The sequence below is a fragment of the Haliotis rufescens genome, unplaced genomic scaffold (genome assembly GCF_023055435.1).
Source record: "Haliotis rufescens isolate VD_foot unplaced genomic scaffold, xgHalRufe1.0.p SCAF_21, whole genome shotgun sequence".
NCBI lineage: Eukaryota > Metazoa > Mollusca > Gastropoda > Lepetellida > Haliotidae > Haliotis > Haliotis rufescens.
This window is the reverse complement of record NW_025963902.1, coordinates 6,964,231-6,989,810: the sequence shown is the minus strand read 5'-3', so window position 1 is coordinate 6,989,810 and position 25,580 is coordinate 6,964,231. Positions and strand designations below refer to the sequence as shown.

At 41.3% G+C, this 25,580-nt stretch overlaps 2 protein-coding genes across 3 annotated transcripts; both read left to right on the top strand.

The window, feature by feature from the left end:
- The first annotated feature begins 1,278 nt into the window (after positions 1–1,278).
- On the top strand, positions 1,279–7,444 carry LOC124133320 (toll-like receptor 3). The gene has a single exon (XM_046497679.2). It carries the CDS (start codon positions 4,085–4,087, stop codon positions 6,149–6,151), a length of 2,067 nt encoding a protein of 688 aa, XP_046353635.2. The 5' UTR covers positions 1,279–4,084; the 3' UTR covers positions 6,152–7,444.
- A 574-nt stretch (positions 7,445–8,018) lies between these two features.
- Positions 8,019–17,069, top strand: LOC124133321 (gastrula zinc finger protein XlCGF57.1-like). 2 transcript variants are annotated; one of them, XM_048401178.1, is made up of 3 exons: positions 8,019–8,114; positions 11,890–15,092; positions 15,145–17,069. In XM_048401178.1, exon 2 carries the CDS (start codon positions 11,966–11,968, stop codon positions 13,931–13,933), a length of 1,968 nt encoding a protein of 655 aa, XP_048257135.1. In that variant the 5' UTR covers positions 8,019–8,114; positions 11,890–11,965; the 3' UTR covers positions 13,934–15,092; positions 15,145–17,069. The 2 variants fall into 2 exon arrangements, with proteins under 2 accessions (XP_048257135.1, XP_048257136.1); XM_048401179.1 differs by lacking the exon at positions 8,019–8,114 and having other exon boundaries at positions 11,890–14,497; positions 15,320–15,334.
- Positions 17,070–25,580: the final 8,511 nt, after the last annotated feature.

Here is a 25,580-nt window from a genome sequence, read left to right as displayed (position 1 = left end):
TTGGGCGTTGCCTTTGTTAGGTACAAAAGATACAATTTTTTCCATTATCTCTGTAAATGGCATGTTTATTCAAACGTCTATTATTACTATCATGATTGTAATTTGTAAAAAATAAAACCGAATCCATAATAGCTGTTTCATTACCAAGCATGCATACTAAGCTACTGTAATATGTATTTTAGGCCGGTGACCTAAAAATACTGAAAACAATATGCGTGTCTGTCTGTCTGCCTGTCTGTCTGTCATTTAAATATATTTATTCATTCTCTGGCGTCGAATTGAGATGGAAATGATATGAACCCGATGATTAGAAGTTTGTGTGTTCTGTAAAATGATTAATACTGTAGTCGCTACTTTATTGTTTGATTTTACTGTAATCGTCAATAACATTTTGTGGCCTTACATTTTAAATACAACACGGGTTATGGTTAAATACCGGAATTGTCACTTCGCAATCACTCAATATCATTTCCTGCTGAATGTGTTACAGTAACCGCTCCCAGCCCATTGCCCTTTCCAATTCCTTGCATTGTTTCTTCAGCGGACAACAAATAATTCATAAATTCAGAATCATCGTTTTCTTCACTGGTGCATAATTATCGTATGTTTTGTTATTGACATCAACTCTAGATATCTAGAGAGTGGTTTTACGGGTCACAGATCATTTTAATACAGATTGTTTGTTTGTTTGTTTGTTATTTAACGCCGCACTCAGCAATATTCCAGCCATATGACGGCGGTCTGTAAATAATCCAGTCTGGACCAGATAATCCAGTGATTGACATCATGAGCATCGATCCACGTTGTTGGGATACAATGACATGTATCAACCAAGTCAGCGAGCCTGACAGGCATGGTCGCCCTTTAAGGCAAGCATGGGTTGCTGGAGACCTGTCCTCCCCCGGATCTTCACGGGTCGGATGTGAAAGAGGTTGTTCCTGTCTATGCTTGTAAACGATTTTTGGAGGTGTTAAATTATCAACATGGAACCATGTGGTCTATGGAGAACTTACGAAATACCCATTATTTGTGATACCGTATATAATTGCATGTTAACCATGTTAGATACTGTAGTACGTAGTTGGACATTCCCCCACAGGCAACTCAAAGTAACGTGACCAATTGGACCATATAACAAGAATAATATGGATGGATATTGAATTGATTAGTCAGGCAAACGAAACATCCTCTGTGGTAACGTGACCGTCCAGACAGCGCTAAAGCGGTGATAGTGGTGCGGCAAGCAAGGAGGAAGATTGTACGTACGAGGAAGTGTTTCAACTATTTACACTGGCGCACATGTCAAGTGTCCCACGCTCGTGACTCGTCCTAGCTAGACCATGAACTTTATTACCCGACTCTGTTACACACATCCCAGCACTGCCATGTCTGGTCGGCCGAGCCTGGATAATAGTTCGCTTCATACTCGGTCTGCCTTCAAGTGTTAACCTGCCAACTGTTAAGTGTTATTTATGTGGTCTATTCAGCATTATTCCCGTGAACCACTAAGCGTTATTTCTGTGAACTGTTCAGTGTTATTCCTGTGAGATGTTCAGTGTTATTCCCGTGAACTACTCAGCGTTATTTCTGTGAACTGTTCAGTGTTATTCCTGTGAGATGTTCAGCGTTAATCCCGTGGAAAGTTGTGAATTAGTCGCATGACTTAAACAGCTTCATTCCCGTGAACTGTTCAACGTTATACCTGTGAACAGTTCAACTTTATACCTGTGAACTGTTCAACTTTATACCTGTGAACTGTTCAATGTTATACCTGTGAACTGTTCTACTTTATACCTGTGAATTGTTCAACGTTATATCTGTGAACTGTTCAACTTTATACCTGTGAACTGTTCAATGTTATACCTGTGAACTGTTCTACTTTATACCTGTGAATTGTTCAACTTTATACCTGTGAACTGATCAACTTTATACCTGTGAACTGATCAACTTTAGTCCTGTGAACTGTTCAGCTTTATACCTGTGAACTGTTCAACGTTATACCTGTGAACTGTTCAACTTTATACCTGTGAACTGTTCCGCGTTATTCCCCTACACTGTTCTGCATCATCCAACCGATGTTCTGCATTCTTCGTTGTAATTACCTGAGATGCTTCACTGGCCGTTCTAGTCCATATTGGCAGTCAGCGTCTGTGTGCCAGCTACTCATTGGACTTCATGGATTTGTAAGGTTTTCTGCCAAACACGTTCAAGGATTCTCATCACCTGAACGCCGCCAACAAATACGTTCAAGGATTCTCATCACCTGAACGCCGCCAACAAACACGTTCAATGATTCTCATCACCTGACCGCCGCCAACAAACACGTTCAAGGATTCTCATCACCTGAACGCCGCCAACAAACACGTTCAAGGATTCTCATCACCTGAACGCCGCCAACAAACACGTTCAAGGATTCTCATCACCTGAACGCCGCCAACAAACACGTTCAAGGATTCTCATCACCTGAACGCCGCCAACAAACACGTTCAAGGATTCTCATCACCTGAACACCGCCACTAAGCACGTTCAAGGATTCTCATCACTTGAACACCGCCAACAAACACGTTCAAAGATTCTCATCACCTGAACGCCGCCAACAAACACGTTCAAGGAATCTCATCACCTGAACGCCGCCAACAAACACGTTCAAGGATTCTCATCACCTGAACGCCGCCAACAAACACGTTCAAGGATTCTCATCACCTGAACGCCGCCAACAAACACGTTCAAGGATTCTCATCACCTGAACACCGCCAACAAACACGTTCAAGGATTCTAATCACCTGAACGCCGCCAACAAACACGTTCAAGGATTCTCATACCCTGAACACCGCCAACAAACACGTTCAAGGATTCTCATGACCTGAACACTGCCAACAAACACGTTCAAGGATTCTCATCACCTGAACGCCGCCAACAAACACGTTCAAGGATTCTCATCACCTGAACACCGCCACTAAGCACGTTCAAGGATTCTCATCACTTGAACACCGCCAACAAACACGTTCAAAGATTCTCATCACCTGAACGCCGCCAACAAACACGTTCAATGAATCTCATCAACTGAACGCCGCCAACAAACACGTTCAAGGATTCTCATCACCTGAACGCCGCCAACAAACACGTTCAAGGATTCTCATCACCTGAACGCCGCCAACAAACACGTTCAAGGATTCTCATCACCCGAACACCGCTAACAAACACGTTCAAGGATACTCATCACCTGAACACCGCCAACAAACACGTCCAAGTATTCTCGTCACCTGAACGCCGCTTCTTTCCTGTTACCATGTGAACGAAACATGAACAGGTGTTAGTCCTCAAAATAGGTATCATAAAATAAACCGCCGTTCACAGGATCCTGGTACAACTAGGAGACGCAACTCATCACAGCGAATTCCGGCGCCTTACACGACTGAGTCATTCGTGCCCTCCTCTTGCTGTCAAAGGTGGATTGACTTGTTGGTGTTATAAAAATACAACTGTTGACTCCTAGATGATGCTAGACCACAACACCATATTTGTAACCCCATGCTGTGCCTTGTCACCCGATTGACAGATTACATACAAGTTTGTGTTTGTGTTTGTTTCGCGTGTATAAGACAACGGATCGCCGTGGACACGTAACAGAAAACGGTAACAGAAAAGGCCTACTTTTAAGTAAGCTTTGAACATTTGCATGACAATTAATCCTTTTGAAAAGTAGACACCCTTTGACCTAGGTGCAAAGCATCAGTAACATAGTGGATCTTTTCACCTTTGACAAATGCATGCCTTTCAGTATCTTATCGTTTTTGAAAATGTATACAGCTGCTATCGCCTTGGCCAACCCGCAACGGCACAGCATTATCTGCTAGTTCAGTAGTGGACACTGTGAGTGCTTACGTGTGGAGAGAAGTTAAAGAAGGATTGTTTCATATCGCATACACCCGTTACTTATGATATGTTTACAAATATCAACAACGCTGGCTTTAAGATACAGCTTTTAACACTGTCCGTACCCCAGTGGTTAGGATACGTTCATTAAGAGAAGCGCGAACTGCCTTCCCGTGCATAGTGAGATTGACAGTAGACTTAATTCAACATGTCACCCATAGAGCGTTTGCTTCTTCTAACGGTGATCAGTTCCACGTGTTTATATGCACAGTGTGAACACAGATACAGGCCATGCTTTGAAAAGATGTGTTGGTGCCAAGACTTGATCGCTAACTGTAGCGATAATGGAAGGTTACTTAAAATAATACCGAACATAAACACAAAAGACATCCACAGGTTCTACTTCACCCATAACTACCTGCCTCGCATTACCGTAAAAACATTTGTACCCGTCAAGAAGTTTCATATCACATTACTAGATTTAAGCGGTAATGAGATTCGGTCAATCGCCCAAAACGGATTCTCTCCATTGAAACGAATGACGACCCTTCACCTCAGTAACAACACAATCCCTCCAAAGACACTCGAGACTGCCTTGCGGCAACTGCCAGGTCAGTTCAGCTACTTGTATTTAAACCACATGAACCTGTATAACATCTCATCGACTCTGTTCAGTGGTCTTAAGTTCACCATGGTCATGGGCATACACTTGTCCTCCAACAGACTGACAGAGGTCAGCATGGCACCGTTCAAGCAGCTGAAACATATCTCCACTATCACATTGAAATTTAATGATATCCGTAGTTTGGAAGTGGTTCCACTGGGTCAACTCGGAGTTCTGTGGTTAACATCCAATAATTTGACAAGCTTCCCAGACTTGTGTCCCCGAAACAAGGCCATGTTCCCCCAATTATGGACCCTTGGTTTGCAGGACAATAAAATTACTTCTCTGAATTCCAGTAATGTCAACTGTCTCACAGAACTCCGATATCTGCATCTTTCAGGGAACATTTTTTCTGATATTTGGAGTGAAACCTTTTCTACCCTGAGCAACTTACAAAGTTTAGACATTTCAAGAAATGCGCGTAATTTAAGTCTCCATGGACATACATTCCAAAACCCGACACTCATGTATTTGAATCTTTCGTCCTCCGAATTGTCATTTGTCGACAAAAAATCATTTCACAACTGTACGTCATTAAAACATCTTGATCTCTCCAATACCACCCAGAAAGAGTCATACATGACATATCTAAATTCTTTAGTGCATGGCTTAACATTAAAAAGCTTCCGTTGTAATATGTGTGGATTCACAACCATGCCAACTTTTGTATCCATGATGCCAAGTCTTGTCAGTCTGGATCTTGGGAAAAATGAAATTGATGATATCCCTGATCATACATTTGACAAAAGCATAAACTTAAGAAATATTTCTCTGTACAGGAATAGGCTTAGAAGCATTAACAGTAACAGTATCAGTCGCTCAATAAGATATGACCTGACATTCGTCAACTTGGCAGAGAACCCTTTTGATTGTAGTTGTGAATTACTCTGGCTCAAGTACTGGATCCTTGATGACAAAAAGATTTTCAGTGGCCAGGAGGTGAACTACACATGTAGCGGTCCGGATAAATACAGAGGGAAGAGGATAGTTGATACGAGTGATTTAACTGATAAGGAATGTCTCTTTAAACACTCTCCATTCATTGCCGTTGTCTGTATAGTATGTTCCGTGTTCGGCTCCTTAATCATTTTGGCTTTGTTGTACAGATGGAGATGGACTATCCGTTACAACTACATGAAAAGACAAACAAGAATGTCTTCCTCTTTAGGCGAACGTACGCCTTTGCTTAACACAGACGCTTACGTTGTGTACTGTGATGAGGATTATGCCTGGGTTAGATATGAAGTGATGCCAAACATGGAGGAGTACGGCTCCCTCCGGCTCATTATCAGGCAACGAGACTTCTTTCAGAAGAACCACGTTGTCAACAGCATTGTGGACAGTCTCAATCGGTGTAAGAAAGTCCTTGTGGTTATATCCAACAGCTTCTGTAAGAACCGAGGGTGTCGGTTTGAGCTGTCCTTGGTTCAGAAACGTTTCGAGGACCAACCTCACTCTCTGGTTGTGGTCCTCCTCGAGGACATCGAAGACAGGTACATGTCCCCGACAATGTCCTTCTTCCTTCAGAGCACGACTGTGTTCACGTGGTCTGCAGACTTAGTCAACATAGACGCGTTCTGGGCGAACCTTCTCGCTGGTCTTCGAGATTGACTCTTCAGATGTTGCCTATACCCTGACAGGCAATGGCTGTTATCAGAGACTGTTCTCGACCAGTTTCTAATTTGGTCCAAAATAAGAGTCTTTAAAACATCACTGAAGCCACGGTTCATGATATCAATGTAAATGTACATTGTGATCAAGACTTGTAAAGTGGTGCGGTGGGGTAGCCTAGTGGTTTAAGCGTCGGCTCGTCACGTCGAAGACCCGGGTTCGATACCCACATGGGTACAATGTGTGAAGCCCATTTTCCGGTGTTCCCCGCATATTGCTAAAAGCGGCGTAAACCCATCATCACTCATTCACTTACTTAGTAGTAGTAAAGTATAAAAATTGTTTGTTACCCGAAAGAACATTCATCCTCATTGAATCCCTTCACTTGTTATCGTAGTTTTAGATATTGGTCATTGTAAATGTTCTCTTTCGAATGAGTGAGTGAGTTGGGTTTAACGCCGCTTTTAACAGTATTCCAGTTATATCACGGCGTATCAGCTTAATGTGGGAGGAAAGCCCGAAGTGATGCAGGTCTCATGGTGCTGACAAACCTAGAAATCATAGGTTTCTGGCGTGCCCAAGGGACGCAACTCTGCACAGCGAATCGCGGCGCCTTAGACGACTGGGCCACCCGTGCCCCCTCTCTTTCGAGTCAAACAGATTTTTCTGCATATATGCCATTGTGTCATTTATCTTGACCAATATATATGTCACCATTTGTATGAATATTAGAGCCGTTAAAAGAACCAAAAGGAATCACTGCGGTTTGTGTGACCGCTTGCTGGTCTAGTGTATAGAAAGTCTGCCCGGAGAGCGGTCGGTCGGTGGTTCGATCCCCATCCGCGTCTTACCATAGACGATAAAAGATGACACTTCTTGTTACCACCAGCCTGGCGATGGTCATGAAGGGGAACAATATACTGCAATCAATATACTGCGTCTCGTTCTTTCCTTGTTGAGTTTTTCCTTGTCTGCATAATACATGTTGTTTATAAGTATGACATTTTTGTAGAGTTTGGTTGGATGTTTGCATGACATATGTTGTTAAAAACTTAATGTATTGTTGTAGATAGGACATTGTTATTGATTTGGTTGGATGTTTGCATGATATATGTTGTTAAAAAATAAATGTACTGTTCTTAATAAGACATCGTAGTTGAGATTGGTTGGATTTTTGCATGACATATGTTGTTAAAAACTAAATGTATTGTTGTAGATAGGACAATGTTGTTGATTTGGTTGGATGTTTGTGTAACAAAGGTTGTTTATAAGTAAATATATTGTTGCAAATTAGACAGTGTTGTTTTCTGTACTCCAATCTGTGAGGCCAGAGAGAGAGAGAGAGAGAGAGAGAGAGAGAGAGAGAGAGAGAGAGAGAGAGAGAGAGAGATTCATCTATAATGAACGGAGGCGACACTTCATTATTTTCCTCTTTACAGATTCGAACGACCGTTGTCAACTTATTTTAAGTGGTTCAGAATGATATTAGATCAAATTCTGTGTACATAGTCTCATGCCACAGCAAATTTAACAGGGGATGTGGGGTAGTCTAGTGGTTAAAGTGTTGGCTCGTCACTCCGAGGACCCGTGTTCGTTTCCCACATGGATACAATATGAAAAACCAAATTCTGGTGATCCCAGCCGTGATATTGCTGGGATATTGTTAAAAGCATTGTAAATCCATACACACTCACACAATAGAGGTAGCGAGGCATTCTCTGACAGAACTATATACATAATTGTAAACATAATCAGCATGCTTACGTTAAATGGAAGACAAGAAAGACCTAAAATCAATCAATCTTAATCATTATTCGTTTACGGGAACAATAAAAGAGTTACAGTTTTATACACTTCCACCAGTAAAGGGAAGTAACTCCGATTGCTGAAATCGTCCATAAAAGTCTCGATCTTCTCGCACAATAAAAGCTATTTATTGAACAGGATGCATAACATTTTGGAGGTATGATATATTTAGATCGTGGTATTTTAGTTGTTGCTTTGCTGTTATGCACTGCATATACTCTTGTTTATAACGTAGTTAAAGATACGGTGCATTGTCTGGCCGTTGCAACCTTGTTATGATTAGGCCAATGATGGTGATAGCTACGATATTGATATTAGTTGATGTTAGTGGTGGGGGCATTAAGATCACGCAGTATCGTTGATATATCTCAATGTACATATATATATATTATCTCAACCATTTCAGGAAGCTTTTTGAGGTAAATACGCTGACTATTTGGTAATTTATAATAGTTTCCAATGAAAAACAATACCCAATCGTATATATAGACGTAACAAACTGGTAACACTTGCTCATGTTGACAAGATAATCGCAGTGGTTGCTTATTATTTGTGTAATTAACGGGAGTAGTGCCATTTACCTGGTGCACTTTTTCAGATCCAATGAGCGCTGTGGGGGGTCGAACGCGCTTCGCCGGCTCACCGGCTTGACTAATTAATGCGTTAATTAGCAAACTCTCTACAACTGGACTACGAGCGATATCACATGTAATCAGTGCTCGTTCCACGGGTCATTAGCACCCCATTAACAAGCATGCGTAATTCAGAAAACAATGAATTGCGCATGCGTGGGACGTCACTGTCCGCTCTCCCATTCATTTATTCTTGAAACCACACCCGCCATTGTTTATGTCAACATGACCGACCAATCGGATTAACTGGATTAATGCTTGAAAAGGTAAGAAATTATGGCTAACCCTTGCCCAAAGCAAGCTAACCCTAAGGACTGAAAAGGGGTGTTGGATCGTAAAGACGTGTAAGTTTCCCTAAGACCTAAAATGGGTGTTGGATTGTGAAGCGAGAATCACCGGAGCGTGAGGTACAGTAACGGTATAGCAAGACAGCGGTAGCACTATAGCGCAGTTATTGACTGAATGGAAGAGTTCGGGCTGTGCCCGGTAAAGTACATTGTTCATTTGTTGCCTCATTAACCCAGGAGGTAAACCACACATAATATCCACATGCAGGTGGGCTACTGGGAGCAACCACTAACCCCTTAGAAATACATCAGACTTATACAACCTTGGAGAAATACACCTGTAGAAAAGTGTGCCACTTCTAGTTAGAATTACTTGTAGTAAGAGGCGACTCTGTTTGTGGTAAAAGGCACCTAAGAGATCAGGTGATCAGGCTTGCTGACTTGGTTGATGCATGTTATCGTATCCCAATGACGTAGGTCAATGCTCATGATGTCAGTCACTGGATTGTCTGTTCCAGACTCAATTATTTACAAACCACCGTCATATAGCTGGAATATTGCTGAGTGGAGCATTAACCAACCAAGAAACAGACATACTTCTACAACCCTGACTGACTAGGCTAAGGCTAAAATAACACCTCACCAAAGCGTCACCGATTATCTGGTGAAAAGAGCACCATTTCATCTGGTCATGCAAAAAGGGCACTTTATGTTGGCAATAATGATAGGATTTGTTGCAGTATATGCCTCAATCATTGTCACCATATTTCTGTCATTGTCACAGCAGTGACAGCACGACTGAAGTCTATCATTGTCACCATATTTCTGTCATTGTCACAGCAGTGACAGCACGACTGAAGTCTATCATTGTCACCATATTTATGTCATTGTCACAGCAGTGACAGCACGACTGAAGTCTATCATTGTCACCATATTTCTATCATTGTCACAGCTGTGACAGCACGACTGAAGTCTATCATTGTCACCATATTTCTGTCATTGTCACAGCAGTGACAGCACGACTGAAGTCTATCATTGTCACCATATTTCTGTCATTGTCACAGCAGTGACAGCACGACTGAAGTCTATCATTGTCACCATATTTCTGTCATTGTCACAGCAGTGACACCATGACTGAAGTCTATCATTGTCACCATATTTCTGTCATTGTCACAGCAGTGACAGCACGACTGAAGTCTATCATTGTCACCATATTTCTGTCATTGTCACAGCAGTGACAGCATGGCTGAAGTCTATCATTGTCACTATACTACTGTCAACACTACTGTTATAAAGCCATTTCTCAGATTCTCTCACTGCATTCTCACCAAACATTTTATGGCTGTCCCCTCTCATATTCATGATATTACACAATTAATGACTTTGCGAAGAATGGTGACCTCACTGCGCACTGTCATTCGTCTTACATTCAGTTTCAGTTTGACGTCACGTTGAGTTACTGTTCATAAAATTTAGTGAAGCTATTTAAAACTTCAAAGTATGGGATGTTTTTCGCATTATGTTTAGTTCCGCCTCCCAATAAGTGTTGGCGAGTAAATTGGAGTAGAGCCTAATTTTTAATGCAAATGTGTTTTAAGGCGATTAACATTTCGCAGTTTCATAACCAATTTGTGTTTGCCTTGTAACCTTTGAGTTTAATTTCATTTATTGCTTATTTTTAAAAACAAAGTGAAATTGAAATAAGATAACAAGGTGCCGTTTTCGCCTAGCAATAGTGGCCAGTTTGGCTTAGGCGAGATTCTGTTTTCGCCAGTTGGTGCCATTTTTGCTTGTTGATGTTTTGCTGAGGATTTAGCTATAAACAAACTGGCTGCACATCCTAAAATATTTGTAAAACCTGAATACCAATCCCATTCTCAATCATCTTAATCATTTACCTTCAAATATACCTCACTCATGAAACTTGGTACAAGCTAACCCCCCAATAAACCCAAACAATCAAAATCAGTGTCAAAAGGTATCCTAGCAGGAACCAAGTGAAATTTTGAGGGTGTCCCTACACTTTAACTATTCAGTCAAGGAATTGTTTCGGGTAAAGTTGCATCCCTGAAAAGTGAACTTTAAATAAGTAGTCCAGCTCGAATAAAAAAGACGGAAGTGTTTGTTTGGTAGAACAACTCATGATGAATGAGAGGATGAGGTAACCGTAGATGTTGTTACCAGTGGTTACCCATGTTACCTGATCATTTACACTGATATTATCAATTTTTTAAAAGACATCCTTCTATTTAGGGATGATGGGGTAGTCTAGTGGTTGAAGTGTTCGCTCACCACACTGAAGACTGTGTTCGATTCCCCACATTTGTACAATGTGTGAAGCCCATTTCTGCTGACCCTTGCTGTGATATTGCTGGAAGATTGCTGAAAGCAGCATATAACTGTACTCACTCATTTAAATACCAAATTTGAGACAAAATCTTCCGTTAATCAGCCAGTGTCCCAATCTCAATAAAATCAGACCTTAGTTCGCGCTACCACTAAACAAAGATCTGAGGACATCCCATTTCAGGTCACGTCAGACCGACCTTGCGCAAACTTTTACCAACCAATGGAATGACCAATCAGAAGGCAGCTTTCTCGTGCTTTACGGCACTAATTTCAAATTGGCAACTACGCTTTGAAACATATTTAGACAAATTCTCGATTACATATTTGAAACCAGAACAAAAGAACATTCTGAAATGCCTAATAGATGGTCTAAATTGTACGGATTCAGTCGTTAAACCCGTAACTATCATCCGGAATATCCCGTGTTAATGTTTTCGAGGTTGTATGATTGAAATCACATTCCGACTATCACTTTCATGATCTGGTAAGTGACGCTCTGATTGGTCGGATGAAAGGTCGTTCTGATGTGAGCCCTAATGGGATGTCTTCAGATCTTTGTTTAGTGGTAGCGAGAACTAAGATCTGATTTTAATGAGATTGCCAGTGTCCTAGAAAATGAGTTCATCGCAAACCCAGCGTTTATGTTGAATACTTTGTGTTTTAGGATGAGGGTGCTTCCTGCTGAGTCCAACTCTGTTCATGGCATGGGCGTGTCTATGGTAAGGAGGTAGGCTGGCAATATGGAGGATAACCAGAGTGACACCACTGACAGCACTGATTCTAACAGTATGGAAGGCACTTCCGTCAACATGAAAGAAACTGACGAAACAGATGGGGCTTGTATCAATTTGGATTTTCCTGACAATGGAGCTAACTTTACTGCCATTATGTCCAATGATGACAGTATTGTGGTGACAAGAAATGATTCTGACTCTTCAGATTCTACGATTAAGACTGAGAAAGTTAATGATTGCGTCTCAAAACCAGCAACTGAACTTGCTGAAGTTGAGCCAAGCGTTGAATCAAAAATTAGCCAAAGACGGAAAGGTACGTCTCGATCAAGTACCCAGCAGATTGAGCGTGTGCTTTTTATGTGTGGTGACTGCAATATATCCTTCCCAGGTTTCAGAGCCTTGCAGAAGCACATGAACATTCATCCCAAGAAAGAGCGCGTATATAAATGTGGTATATGTGCAAAAGTCCTGCATTCTGCTCAGTATCTAAAGATTCATCTAAGGGTCCACACAGGTGAAAAACCCTTCACGTGTGAGATCTGTGATCGTACATTTGGTCACCGATCGAACCTAAAAGCTCATCGGAAGAGCCACACAGGGGGAGACAACCTGGAATGTGATGTATGCGGAAAACATTTCGCTCTCAGTTGGCGCCTAAAGGTTCACAAGAAGATCCATATGGCCGAGAAGGAATTCATCTGTGGAATCTGTGGTAAGGGCTTTGTCGACAAGACAGAGTTGAAGCGGCATATGTGTGTTCATGCAGATAAGACAGATCATCAGTGCGAACTTTGTGGGAAGTATTTCAGTCGAGATCATGCCTTGAAGATGCATCTGAAAATCCACACTGATGAACGACCTTTCCAGTGCAACGTTTGTGAAAAATGGTTTCGGACACCAACCCACCTGAAAACCCATCAGCTTATACACTCCGGTGAGCGCTCGCACAAGTGCCAGTACTGTGGTCGTGCATTCGTCTGTCCGTCACACCTGCAAAGGCATGTGAAGAACCACACTGGGGAGAAGACCCATACATGTTCCGAGTGTGGCCGGCAGTTCACAAGATCAGACCATCTTCAAAGACACATGGTCACACACACGGGGAAACGTGATTTTAAATGTGTGCAATGTGGAAAGGAGTTCATTGACAGATCGGATTTGAATTATCACACAAATAAAGTACATTCAGGTGGAAAAGATTATTCCTGTGATCTTTGTGGTAAAGTTATGTCCGGAGCACAAGCTCTCAAAAAACATGTAGACGCACATTACGGCTCAAAGCAGTTTAAGTGTGACCTCTGTGGGAAAGAGTATGCAGCAGCGGTTTCATTGAAAAATCATATGATTGCCCATACAGGCTTTATCCCATTCAAGTGTGACGTATGTGGGCGTTGTTTTACTGAACCAGCTCGTCTAAATCGCCATATGATAATCCATACCGGGAATACACCATTTAAATGTGGAGTGTGTGGGAAGGGTTGTTCTGACAAGTCAAACCTACAGAAGCACATGATCCTCCACACAGATCAGGTGTTCAGCTGTGCCCTTTGTCAGAGGGAGTTCAAGGGGTCTCACGGCCTGAAGCGACACATGCGGACTGTCCACAAGGAAGAGTACCAAAAACAGATTGAAGAACAAACGGAAAGACTGAAGGTGAAAATAGCTGAGATGGATGAGGACCCCACCCCTGACACCCACACTGAGGTTAACAGGAGCTCTAAAGATGGGACTAATGTGGTGTTGAAGTGTGACATCTGTGGGTTGAGGTGTTTGGGCAGTCTGAATCTCCTACAGCATGTCCAGGAGATACATGCAGCTGCAGCATCCCTGGAAACAGATCCATCAGAGGCAAACTTCCAAACAGAGGAAGATGAGGGTTACGATCCAGACAGCGCTCCTCACGCTTGGGCTTTAGAACCCGAAACATCTGTCCTAGACGATGATCAAGACGATGATGAAGAACAGGCTGTGTAGGGGTGCAGCATTTCTGTTGCAGTGTTTGGTCTGTCTTGGGAACAGTGTTTCAGTGTTTTGTCGGTCTTGGAAACAGACTGTTAACAAAGGAATGGTAGGGCATTCCTGTTTCAGAGATGGTCTCCATGTTGAACAGACTGTTAGGAAGGGAGAGGATAGGTCATTCATGTTACAGAACTATGTCTCCCTGTGGAACAGACTGTTAGCAAGGTTAGGGTAGGGCATTCCTGTTGCAGAGCGGGTCTCCCTGTGGAACAGACTGTTAGGGTAGGGCATTCCTGTTGCAGAGCCCTGTCTCCCTGTGGAACAGACTGTTAGCAAGGTTAGGGTAGGGCATTCCTGTTGCAGAGCGGGTCTCCCTGTGGAACAGGATGTTAGCAAGGTTAGGGTAGGGCATTCCTGTTGCAGAGCCATGTCACCCTGTGGAACAGCGTGTTAGCAAGGTTAGGGTAGGGCATTCCTGTTGCAGAGCGGGTCTCCCTGTGGAACAGGATGTTAGCAAGGTTAGGGTAGGGCATTCCTGTTGCAGAGCCATGTCTCCCTGTGGAACAGACTGTTAGCAAGGTTAGGGTAGGGCATTCCTGTTGCAGAGCCCTGTCTCCCTGTGGAACAGACTGTTAGGGTAGGGCATTCCTGTTGCAGAGCCATGTCTCCCTGTGGAACAGACTGTTAGCAAGGTTAGGGTAGGGCATTCCTGTTGCAGAGCCATGTCTCCCTGTGGAACAGACTGTTAGCAAGGTTAGGGTAGGGCATTCCTGTTGCAGAGCCATGTCTCCCTGTGGAACAGACTGTTAGCAAGGTTAGGGTAGGGCATTCCTGTTGCAGAGCGGGTCTCCCTGTGGAACAAACTGTTAGGAAGGTTAGGGTAGGGCATTCCTGTTGCAGAGCGGGTCTCCCTGTGGAACAGGATGTTAGCGAGGTTAGGGTAGGGCATGCCTGTTGCAGAGCCATGTCTCCCTGTGGAACAGACTGTTAGCGAGGTTAGGGTAGGGCATTCCTGTTGCAGAGCCCTGTCTCCCTGTGGACCAGACTGTTAGGGTAGGGCATTCCTGTTGCAGAGCCATGTCACCCTGTGGAACAGGGTGTTAGCAAGGTTAGGGTAGGGCATTCCTGTTGCAGAGCGGGTCTCCCTGTGGAACAGGATGTTAGCAAGGTTAGGGTAGGGCATTCCTGTTGCAGAGCCCTGTCTCCCTCTGGAACAGACTGTTAAGGTAGGGCATTCCTGTTGCAGAGCCATGTCTCCCTGTGGAACAGACTGTTAGCAAGGTTAGGGTAGGGCATTCCTGTTGCAGAGCGGGTCTCCCTGTGGAACAGGATGTTAGCAAGGTTAGGGTAGGGCATTCCTGTTGCAGAGCGGGTCTCCCTGTGGAACAGACTGTTAGCAAGGTTAGGGTAGGGCATTCCTGTTGCAGAGCCCTGTCTCCCTGTGGAACAGGATGTTAGCAAGGTTAGGGTAGGGCATGCCTGTTGCAGAGCGGGTCTCCCTGTGGAACAGACTGTTAGCAAGGTTAGGGTAGGGCATTCCTGTTGCAGAGCCCTGTCTCCCTGTGGACCAGACTGTTAGGGTAGGGCATTCCTGTTGCAGAGCGGGTCTCCCTGTGGAACAGGATGTTAGGAAGGTTAAGGAAGGGTATTCCTTTTTCAGTGCTGGGCATTCCTTTGTTTTGTAAATATGAAGAAATGCCAAAGAATTTCAGACAGGTTGAAACGCCATCAAAACATTGTCCACTAAATGTAGACATTTTTATAATATTTGGTATTCACTGATCTGCCGATGAATATTGAAGAAGTGCAGAATGAAACTTTTTTGTTTGAAAGAGTCTTTTTTTCTTTTAGAATGTCCTTAACAATTTTTAATTAGAATAAAATAATAAAACCAACTACAGCCAAATCCAGTCTGTGATTCCGCCACTAGTCAGAAGCGCAAGCCTAATCATGCTCTGTTTGATCTAGAAAGCTCAATATGCCCTTGCTTACCCAGTGTATTACAGTGTACATGTGTCACTGCAGAGTTGTGTCCCTTGGGCATGCCAGTAACCTAGGATTTAGGGTTGGAATCCCGGTTAAGTTCGATTATGTTTCAATATTTTCAGCATCATACCCGTGCTTGTGGGTTTCACTAATGTGATAAACGTCTAAGCTGACATGCCGTGATATAACTGGAATACTGTTAAAAGCGGCGTTATACCTCACTCACTCACTCAGTCACTTGAGTTGGTCTGTAACGTCAGTTGATAAGCTAAGACTTAAATTGGGAAAATGCATTATTTTGTCCACAGTTTTGTGATCATTCAGTAACCTTGTTAATCATGGTGAAGTAAACAGCCATTTCTCATATTTATCAGGTCTGTTGCCGGAGAAATACTAGTCACATTTGAAAAAACAAAACAAGTTGGTTATGATCATATTATAACAATAATCTCATCATGCTCATTTGGGCAATGTTGGTAATTTGAGATTGGGCTGTGATTTTAGCGAAAAAATAAATTGTCCCAGAAAATCCTTGGATAAAATTTGTGCTTCAGATTGTTGTCTGCCACTAAAAATACATTGTTGCAAAAGATTTAAAAAACTATATATATTTAGGCTCCTAGTTATTATGCGAAAAATATCTGATTTTGTATCTGTAGCTGAAAACATATCTAGTCTCCTTACAAAATCCCAGATGCCTCCACCACCACCCTGGGGTATCAAACGATGAGTACCTGACAGGATGGTTTGTTTGTGAGGGTTTTGTTTGTTAAGCAGAAAATCAAATGTGAGTTTTTCTTACATGTTATATTTTATTGAAAACCATGTTCAATGTGTTGTTTGTCATAGTTGATGAGTGTAGCCATGGTGACTTGAAATGTATCCTGCAGTGTTGTAGATGTGGCTTTTGTCTCGACAGTTGGGACAAGAATTACACCATTTACGGTATTTCAAACAAATAGCACCTTTATGAAAATGTCTGTGAACAAAATGTATGTTGGTCTGACAGTGCTCACCTTGGCATAAATGATCAGCTGAACATTACCCTTGTGAAGATCCAGGTTAGAATTGGTCTTCACCAACCCATGCTTGTCCCCTGTGAAGATCCAGGTTAGACAAAATGTTAGAATTGGTCTTCACCAACCCATGCTTGTCCCCCGTGAAGATCCAGGTTAGAATTGGTCTTCACCAACCCATGCTTGTCCCATGCTGTGAAGATTCAGGTTAGAATTGGTCTTCAGAAACCCATGCTTGTTGTAGGATGCGACTAACATGATTGGGTGATCAGGCTGTCTGACTTGGTTGATGTAAGTCATTGTATTCCCATTGCTTACATCAATGCTAATGATGTCATTCACTGGATTGTCTGGTCAAGAATTGGATATTTACTGACTGCCGTCACGTAGCAGGAGTATTTTTGAGTGTGGGTCCAGTTTTCAGCCTGATAATCTAAATTTGCTGTGATTCTCATGGTTTGGTTGCAACTGGTTGTGAAGTAATGAAAACCTTTCTCCTCAACATGTTAGAGATAGGCGCCTCTGTTTAAACAATCTCATTATAATCAGATCTTAGTTCTTGCTGTCGCTAAACAAAGATCTGAGGTCATCCCATTATGGGTCACGTCAGAAGGACACGTTCATCCAACCAATCAAAGCGTCGCTTACCAGATCATGAAAGTGACAGTCAGAATGTGTTTTCTAATCATGCAGCCTCAAAAACGTTAACATGGGGTATTCCGAACGACAGTTACGGCCAGTACGACTGATTCCGTCAAAATTATCGTCTATCTCTCGCTTTCGTTGGATAAATATTTGAACGGAGGAGGCGTTGCACAGTACATGCTAAGCACTGCCATACAATCGCAACCATATATTAGACATTCCGGAATGTTCATTTGTTCAGTTTTCAAAATTTTAATCGAGAACTGTGTCAACATATTTTTCAAGCGTAGTCTGAAATGGATGTCGCTAGGTTGAACCGAGTGCCGTAAAGCTCGAGAAAGCTGCTTTTTAATTGGCTGATGTCAACTTCTTCTTTGTCATTTCAGTGGTCGGTCAAAGTTCGTAAAAGGTCGTTCTGACGTGACCCGTAATGGGATGTCCTCAGATCTTTATTTAGCGGCAACAAAGAACATAGATCTGATTTTAATGAGATTGCTGTTTAAAACAATTGACATGCCATGTTTTTCATAGGTCATTTATATCCAAAAATAAACTCATGTTCATGGTCAAATCATATAAGGTAATATAATTTTTTGTGCAGAGTTGCGTCCCTTAGGCAAATGTTTGGCATGCCGGAAACCTATGATCATGGGTTTGAATGCCAGATTTGAGCTGATTATATTTTCAGGTTTGTTCATGGGTTTCACAAAGGGGTAAATGTCTTTAGACCTGCATTAGGGGCACGGGTGGCCCAGTCGTCTAAGGTGCCGTGATTCACTGTGCAGAGTTGCGTCCCTTGGGCACGCCAGAAACCTATGATTGTGGGTTCGAATCCCGGTTCGCCCTGGTTATGTTTCTAGATTTGTCAGCACCATACCCGTGCTCGTGGGTTTCACCGAAGTGGTAAACGTCTGAGACCTGCATCATTTCGGGCTTTCCTCCCACATTAAGCTGACACGCCGTGATATAACTGGAATACTGTTAAAAGCGGCGGCGTAAAACCCAACTCACTCACTTAGACCTGCATTACATCAGTCCATCCTTCCAAATTAATCAGATGCCCTTCATCATGTTCATGTAACTGAAATGCTGTTCAAAGCGATGTTGAACCAAACTCACTCACTCAAGGTGTTCATGACATTGTACACAATGCATGCTTAGGAAATAAACATACAGTGTTTACAATGTAGAGCTAGGTTAACTGTAGATTTAACCATGTTGAATTTGGTACTGAACATGCAGCGCCAGTTTTTCATATGTTCAACTTAGCGTGGTTAAATCTACCGGTAACCTAGCTCTACATTGAAAACACAGGGTGTCCATTCTACCATGACCAAATAAAACGCGTATGACTTGGTATATTGAATGAAGCAGCATTTGTTGATTTCAGTGTTCTGAGTGGGTTGCCGATGAGAATTTATGGAATCACCGACAACAGGCTTTCAACCAAATATGCTCAAGCAGTTTGTTTACACCGTAATTCTTCACTCGAACTTATGACAGGCGCTGAAAAAAGTAGCTCGGCAACTTAAAAAGAAAACTAATCAAGTTTTCATCCTATACTACACATCACCATTATCATGTCACATCACTCATTGTGATGTAAAAGATAGGACGTCACAGTCGTATGTAGAAAAGCGCCAAATGGCAAGCTCTGTTTTCCTCGAACCTTGAAATACATTCTTTTTGTAGATTGTATCATGTTTTCTGCACGATGTGTTTTGTCACCCATCCTTTGAATATTGCAGGAACCACAACTTTACATTTTGTAGCCCATAATTTGCCAACCGAAAATGACTGTAAAAGATGTGCTATTCTCAAAATATAAGCTTCAGCAGTGATATGGACATAAAATTGGATGTTTCAGTCAGAGGGGGATTATTGTGATTTGATACCACTGTGTGACCAATCAGAATCAACTATTTCCCAAATTCAGGGTAGAATAATCATTTATCCGACAATATTTGTGGTTATTGTTTGATATTTGAGTAGAAAATCGGTGACAATGTCTCCATTAAATGTTTGGCTGCCAATGATATGAAACGTTTTTTATTTATGATTCAAATATCAACTTATTATTTAATGGTCCAGTAGCCTGTGAAACATTATTTGATACAATTGGGGGATGGAGGGTATGGGTGGCCTGTCATCTTAGGTGCATTATTTTGCTGTACAGAGTTGTGTCCCTTCTTTGGCGAAAAAAATAATAGTCTTGGTTCTCAGGCACTGCCCACATCATCATAAAGTTCATTGCACATTTTGTTTTTGTTTCCATTTTCAATTTTTTATTGAACATTGTGTTCAAGTATTAGGATTTTCATAATTTTTTTAAAATGGAAATAAAACAAAACGTGGGGCAGACTTTATGATGATGTGGGTGGTGCCTGAGAACCAAGACTATTATTTTTAGCTTTACATCCTTGAATGTCCAATTGTTGTTTTGCATCTAAATCCTTCATTAATATACATTGATACACTTTATGCATGAAAAGTGATTTTTACCAGTTTATTTGTAAAAATTATGAAACAATTGTATTGTGACTGTTTGTGCACATCATTATTTATCAGTTGTCAAGGGCTGAATTTCCTAGTAAGAATCATTAAAGTAGGACTGTTGATGTTCATAAACAGCTGGTGATAACATCAAGATCATGTGTGTTATGATGTTAAAGAAAACACCTGCAGATCTGTTAGAATATAAGTCACTGGTCACTGAAATTTGTATGATGAAAGTTAATTATTATGCTTGGTCTGATTAATGTTTCAAGCTGAAGCTACAGGGTTGTTAGAGCAGATGTTTGTTTTTGTCAAATTTGTACAAATGATTTATATATCTATATCTACATCTATATCTAATATATATATCAATGTGTATTGTTTAATGAAAGTTCTATTCATCGTTTTTTTGAAAATCGAAATGTTTTATCTGAGAGTGACATTAAGAATATGAGGTTTATCTTTTACATGTTTAGGCTTCGGATCCCAGATTCCTGCTAATAATTATTCATTTTTTGTCAGAACTGTATCATTGATTGAGTAAAACATTTAAAACCTCCATCACTGCGGTGTATATAATGTATCTCGATCCTCAACACATACCTAAACACATTACTTGTCCCATTATCCTAAGGGGGCACAGGTGGCCCACTCATCTAAGGCACCGCGATTCACTGTCAAAAGTGGCGTTAAACCCAACTCACTAACTCACAATTATCTTACCGTGGCCTAAGGCCTTTCCTTGTATAGATCCTGAAGTCTAAAATTGTCCTCTGTAAACATGTTTATAATCATGATAATCTAACAGTTTTAGAAACAAAATATAGTATTATATAATTATTATATTACTTTACAAGAACTGCTCAAATGCCTTTAGACTATGATAGATTTTATTATTACTCCGGTCAGTGGATAGTACGGAAGCCTTTTAGGGCCATTTGTTTTTTTAATTTTTTTCGATACTATCTTGAAATTTCAAGATATTAAGTTGAAATTTCAAGATAGAGAAGTTGAAATTTCAAGATACTAAGTTGAAATTTCAAGATAGAGAAGTTGAAATTTCAAGATACTATCTTGAAATTTCAAGATACTAAGTTGAAATTTCAAGATACTATCTTGAAATTTCAAGATAGTATCTTGAAATTTCAACTTCTCTATCTTGAAATTTCAACTTAGTATCTTGAAATTTCAACTTAGTATCTTGAAATTTCAACTTCTCTATCTTGAAATTTCAACTTAGTATCTTGAAATTTCAACTTAGTATCTTGAAATTTCAACTTCTCTATCTTGAAATTTCAACTTAGTATCTTGAAATTTCAACTTAGTATCTTGAAATTTCAACTTCTCTATCTTGAAATTTCAACTTAGTATCTTGAAATTTCAACTTAGTATCTTGAAATTTCAACTTCTCTATCTTGAAATTTCAACTTAGTATCTTGAAATTTCAAGATAGTATCGAAAAAATTAAAAAAACAAATGGCCCTAAAAGGCTTCCGTAGGATAGTGTGCACGCGATTTTCATTCTCAGCTCAATGGGAAGTATGCAACCAAAGCAGCCTTAGGCACTAGAAGGTTGACAATCCCATAATGATATCCTTCTGGGAACAAGGTGCTGCAATTCTTAGTGCAGAGTTGCGTCCCTTGGGCACGTCAGAAACCTGTGATTGTGGGTCTAAATCCTGATTCGCCCCGTTTATGTTTCTGGGTTTGTCAGCACCATACCCATGCTCGTGGGTTTCACCAAAGTGGCAAACATCTAGGACCTGCATCACATCGGGTTTTCCTCCCACGTTCAGCTGACATGCCGTGATATAATTGGAACGCTGTTAAGAGTGGCGTTCAACCCAACTCACTCACTCCACCAGATCATTGGGCAGACAGTTAGCCTAGTAGTTCATGCATCACGACTGAAGACCCAGTTTGGATTTCCCACATGGGTACAATGTGTGAAGCCCATTTCCGCCATGACAAAGCTGGAATATGGCAAAAAATACATACACGCTCTACCAGGTCCCATACACTGCTGGGTGAACACACGCATATTTTGAAGAGAGAATTCAGTATTCAATATATATCTATTTGGACGGGAAAATTTTCTAAAAAGATTAAGAATATGATTATGTGATTGGTCACTTGAGGACATGAAGAAAGTTATCGCTTTATGATCAGAATGTTTTAACATTCTAAACATATCAGGACTCTAAGCACATCATTGTGGGGATGTAGTTCGATCTCAACCCCTTTAGTCTTTACTGTGTTCAGATCCTAAATGTGTTCAGGTAAGACACGCAAAGCCTTTATTCTGTAATATCCTAAATTTAAGCAAAATCTTTAACAGGTTTGGAGCTAAGCATGTCTTGCATGTGTATTATACTGGAGAACCTTTTCAATACTCTTATACCATGAAATACAGTTGTAAGCAGTGTCAAATGCAACCCTTTCCAATATCATGACATCTTTTTGTTAATTGCTGGTGATGCATGGGATAAATAAGTTAGATAATGGAATTAACGTCCTCGCCGGTATATTCAGGTATTTAAGGACGCACACGCCCCTAAGCAATCAGTCTGACGAGCGCAAGCCGCGCGAAACTAGTAACAATTACTATTGCTTCCAATAGCTACATATCTACTGGTGAAGCCCCCACCAGTCATTTTATAAGTTAGATAATGATTATTATGATTTGCCCTTCTCTTTCATTCTTCACATAGGATCTGATGAAATGAATCTCAATTACATCAAAATAATTTTTTAAATTCAGATTTGAATACTGTCACACTGTTGTGATCACTAAATGTTAAATTCTTATAACACTGTTCGTACATGTTGAAGGACACTTGGTCCAGTCATGTTTCACATGTCAAAGGCGACTTGGTCTTATCATGTTTCACATGTTGTAAGAGGCGACTAATGGGATCGGGCAGTCATACTTGCCGACTTGGTTGATGCATGTCATCGATCCCAATTGCCTGGATCGATGCTCATGATGTCAATCACTGGATTGTCTGGTCCAGACTCGATTACTTACTGACCCCCGTCATATAGCTGGAATATTGCTGAGTGCGGCATTAAACAACAAACAAACAAATAATAATGTTTCACGTGTCGAAGGCGACTTGGTTGAATTATGTTTCACATGTTGAAGGTGACTTTGACCCGTCAGGTTTCACATGTTACAGGACACTTGGTCAAGCCCTGTTTCACATGTTACAGGACACTTGGTCAAGCCCTGTTTCACATGTTACAGGACACTTGGTCAAGCCCTGTTTCACATGTTACAGGACACTTGGTCAAGCCCTGTTTCACATGTTACAGGACACTTGGTCCATCCATGTTTCACTTACATTCTGCAGTAGACTTGTTCCCGTTATGTTTCACAATTTGGGACAGTCTTGTGTCCCATGTTGCAGGAGATTTAACAATTTGTTTAATATGTTGAGGTAGATTTCGTCAAGTCAGTTCACATGTTGAAGGTAACTTGGTCTAGTTGTGTTTAACATGTTGAAGAAGACTTGACCAAGTCATGTTTCACACCTTAAAGGAGATTTAGTGGTCGTGTAGGTGTCTGGTTTCTATTGTCAGTTTCGTTATTGGAAAGTTGCGCTGTAGACTCTTTTTGTGTTCTACTTGTGATTACTGTATACATGTATACATATTATATATGTCATTTAAGCAAGTTGGTATACATTATATTTTTGTGCTTATTGATTTCTTTGTTGGTCGTTGTTGTTTTTTAAAAAAAAGACTATTGAAGAGGACTCGGGCAGATTCTCACCATGGTTTCAAGATCCGATTGTTAGCCTGGTTGACAACCAGTGTCCTGTAAATCGGCCATGGGAGAGTCAGGTCCATCCGGTGGCGGTGGGCCCACAGCACCAACCATACTCTAATATCTGCAGTGCAGCGGCCTCCTCAGATGGTAGCTTGAGCCCCGGGATTAGAGATAACATAGTTCCTCAAGTAACTCCAAGAAATAGAGAATCTCACCCTCGTGTCTTTTGATATCAAATATATCAACACAAGTTGATAAAAGTGGAAAAATTCCGAGGCTTGCCGAGGATTTTTGACACTTTTATCAACGAGTGTTGATATATTTGATTTCAAAAGACACGAGGGTGAGATTTTATTTATCATCCAATATCATTCTTCCAACTTTTTCAATTTGTAGACAGTAATAAGCAGTGTCTTAAGTGTAAAAAGTACTGCTAACAGCTTCAGTAGCAGAGCCATTAGTGATGTCATTGGATTGTGACAACATGGTAACCAATGACGTCACAATGGTCTGCAAAGCATTGTGATGTAATTTCATTGCAGTGATATCTACAGTGTAGATATCGCTTGATCTCATCCAAGCGATATCTCCTGCAGGAGCCAGTTTGGGATGATAAATAGAGAATCTCACCCGAGTGTCTTTTGATATCAAATATATCAACACGAGTTGATAAAAGTGGAAAAATTCCGAGGCTTGCCGAGGATTTTTGACACTTTTATCAACGAGTGTTGATATATTTGATATCAAAAGACACGAGGATGAGATTTTATTTATCATCCAACATCATTCTTTCAACTTTTTCAATTTGTAGACAGTAATTAGCAGTGTCTTCAGTGTAAAAAGTACTGAAAAAGGCTTCAGTAGCAGAGCCATTAGTGATGTCATTTGATTGTGACGTCATGGTAACCAGTGACGTCACAATGGTCTGCAAAGCATTGTGATGTAATTTCATTGCAGCGATATCTACAGTATAGATATCGCTTGATCTCATCCAAGCGATATCTCCTGTTGGAGCCAGTTTTGGATGATAAAGAGTGTTCTGGTTTGTAGTCAAATGATAGCTGCAAATCAGATAAGTCGACAGCAGGCAAACTGTCGGCATTGTAGAAGTAGACTCTGCTTTGGGTCCAAGCCTAGGTTAGTATGTTGACTCACTGGTGACCTGTAGACTTCCAGGCCTTGGTCACTATGAGAGATAATATTGGTTGGCATATTTTGCATGAGTGAGTGAGTGAGTGAGTGTTGGAAGTAATTGACAGCCAGTGTTATCAGCCACACTGGTAACTGCCATCTACTCTACACAGTTTCAATATCTGGCACTGATAGATATCACAAAGTGAGTGAGTGAGTGAGAGCGTGCGTGCGTGCGTGCGTGCCTGCGTGCCTGCGTGAGTGATCAACCGAGTTCCGCTGGGTGCTTATGGTGGCACTTATGGAACAATTGATGACAGATGAACATAAGTTATATATATGTATTTGTTGCTGGTTTGTTGTTAACGCCACACTCAGCAATATTCCAGCTATATGACGGTGGTCTGTAAATAATCGAGTCTCAACCAGACAATCCAGTGATTGATATCATGAGCATCGATCCACGCAATTGGGATCAATGACATGCAGCAACCAAGTCAGCGAGCCTAACCACCCGATCCCGTTAGTTGCCTTTTACGACAAGCATAGTCACCTTTTATTGCAAGCATGGGTTGCTGAAGACCTTTTCTACCCCATCGTCACTGGTCTTATATAT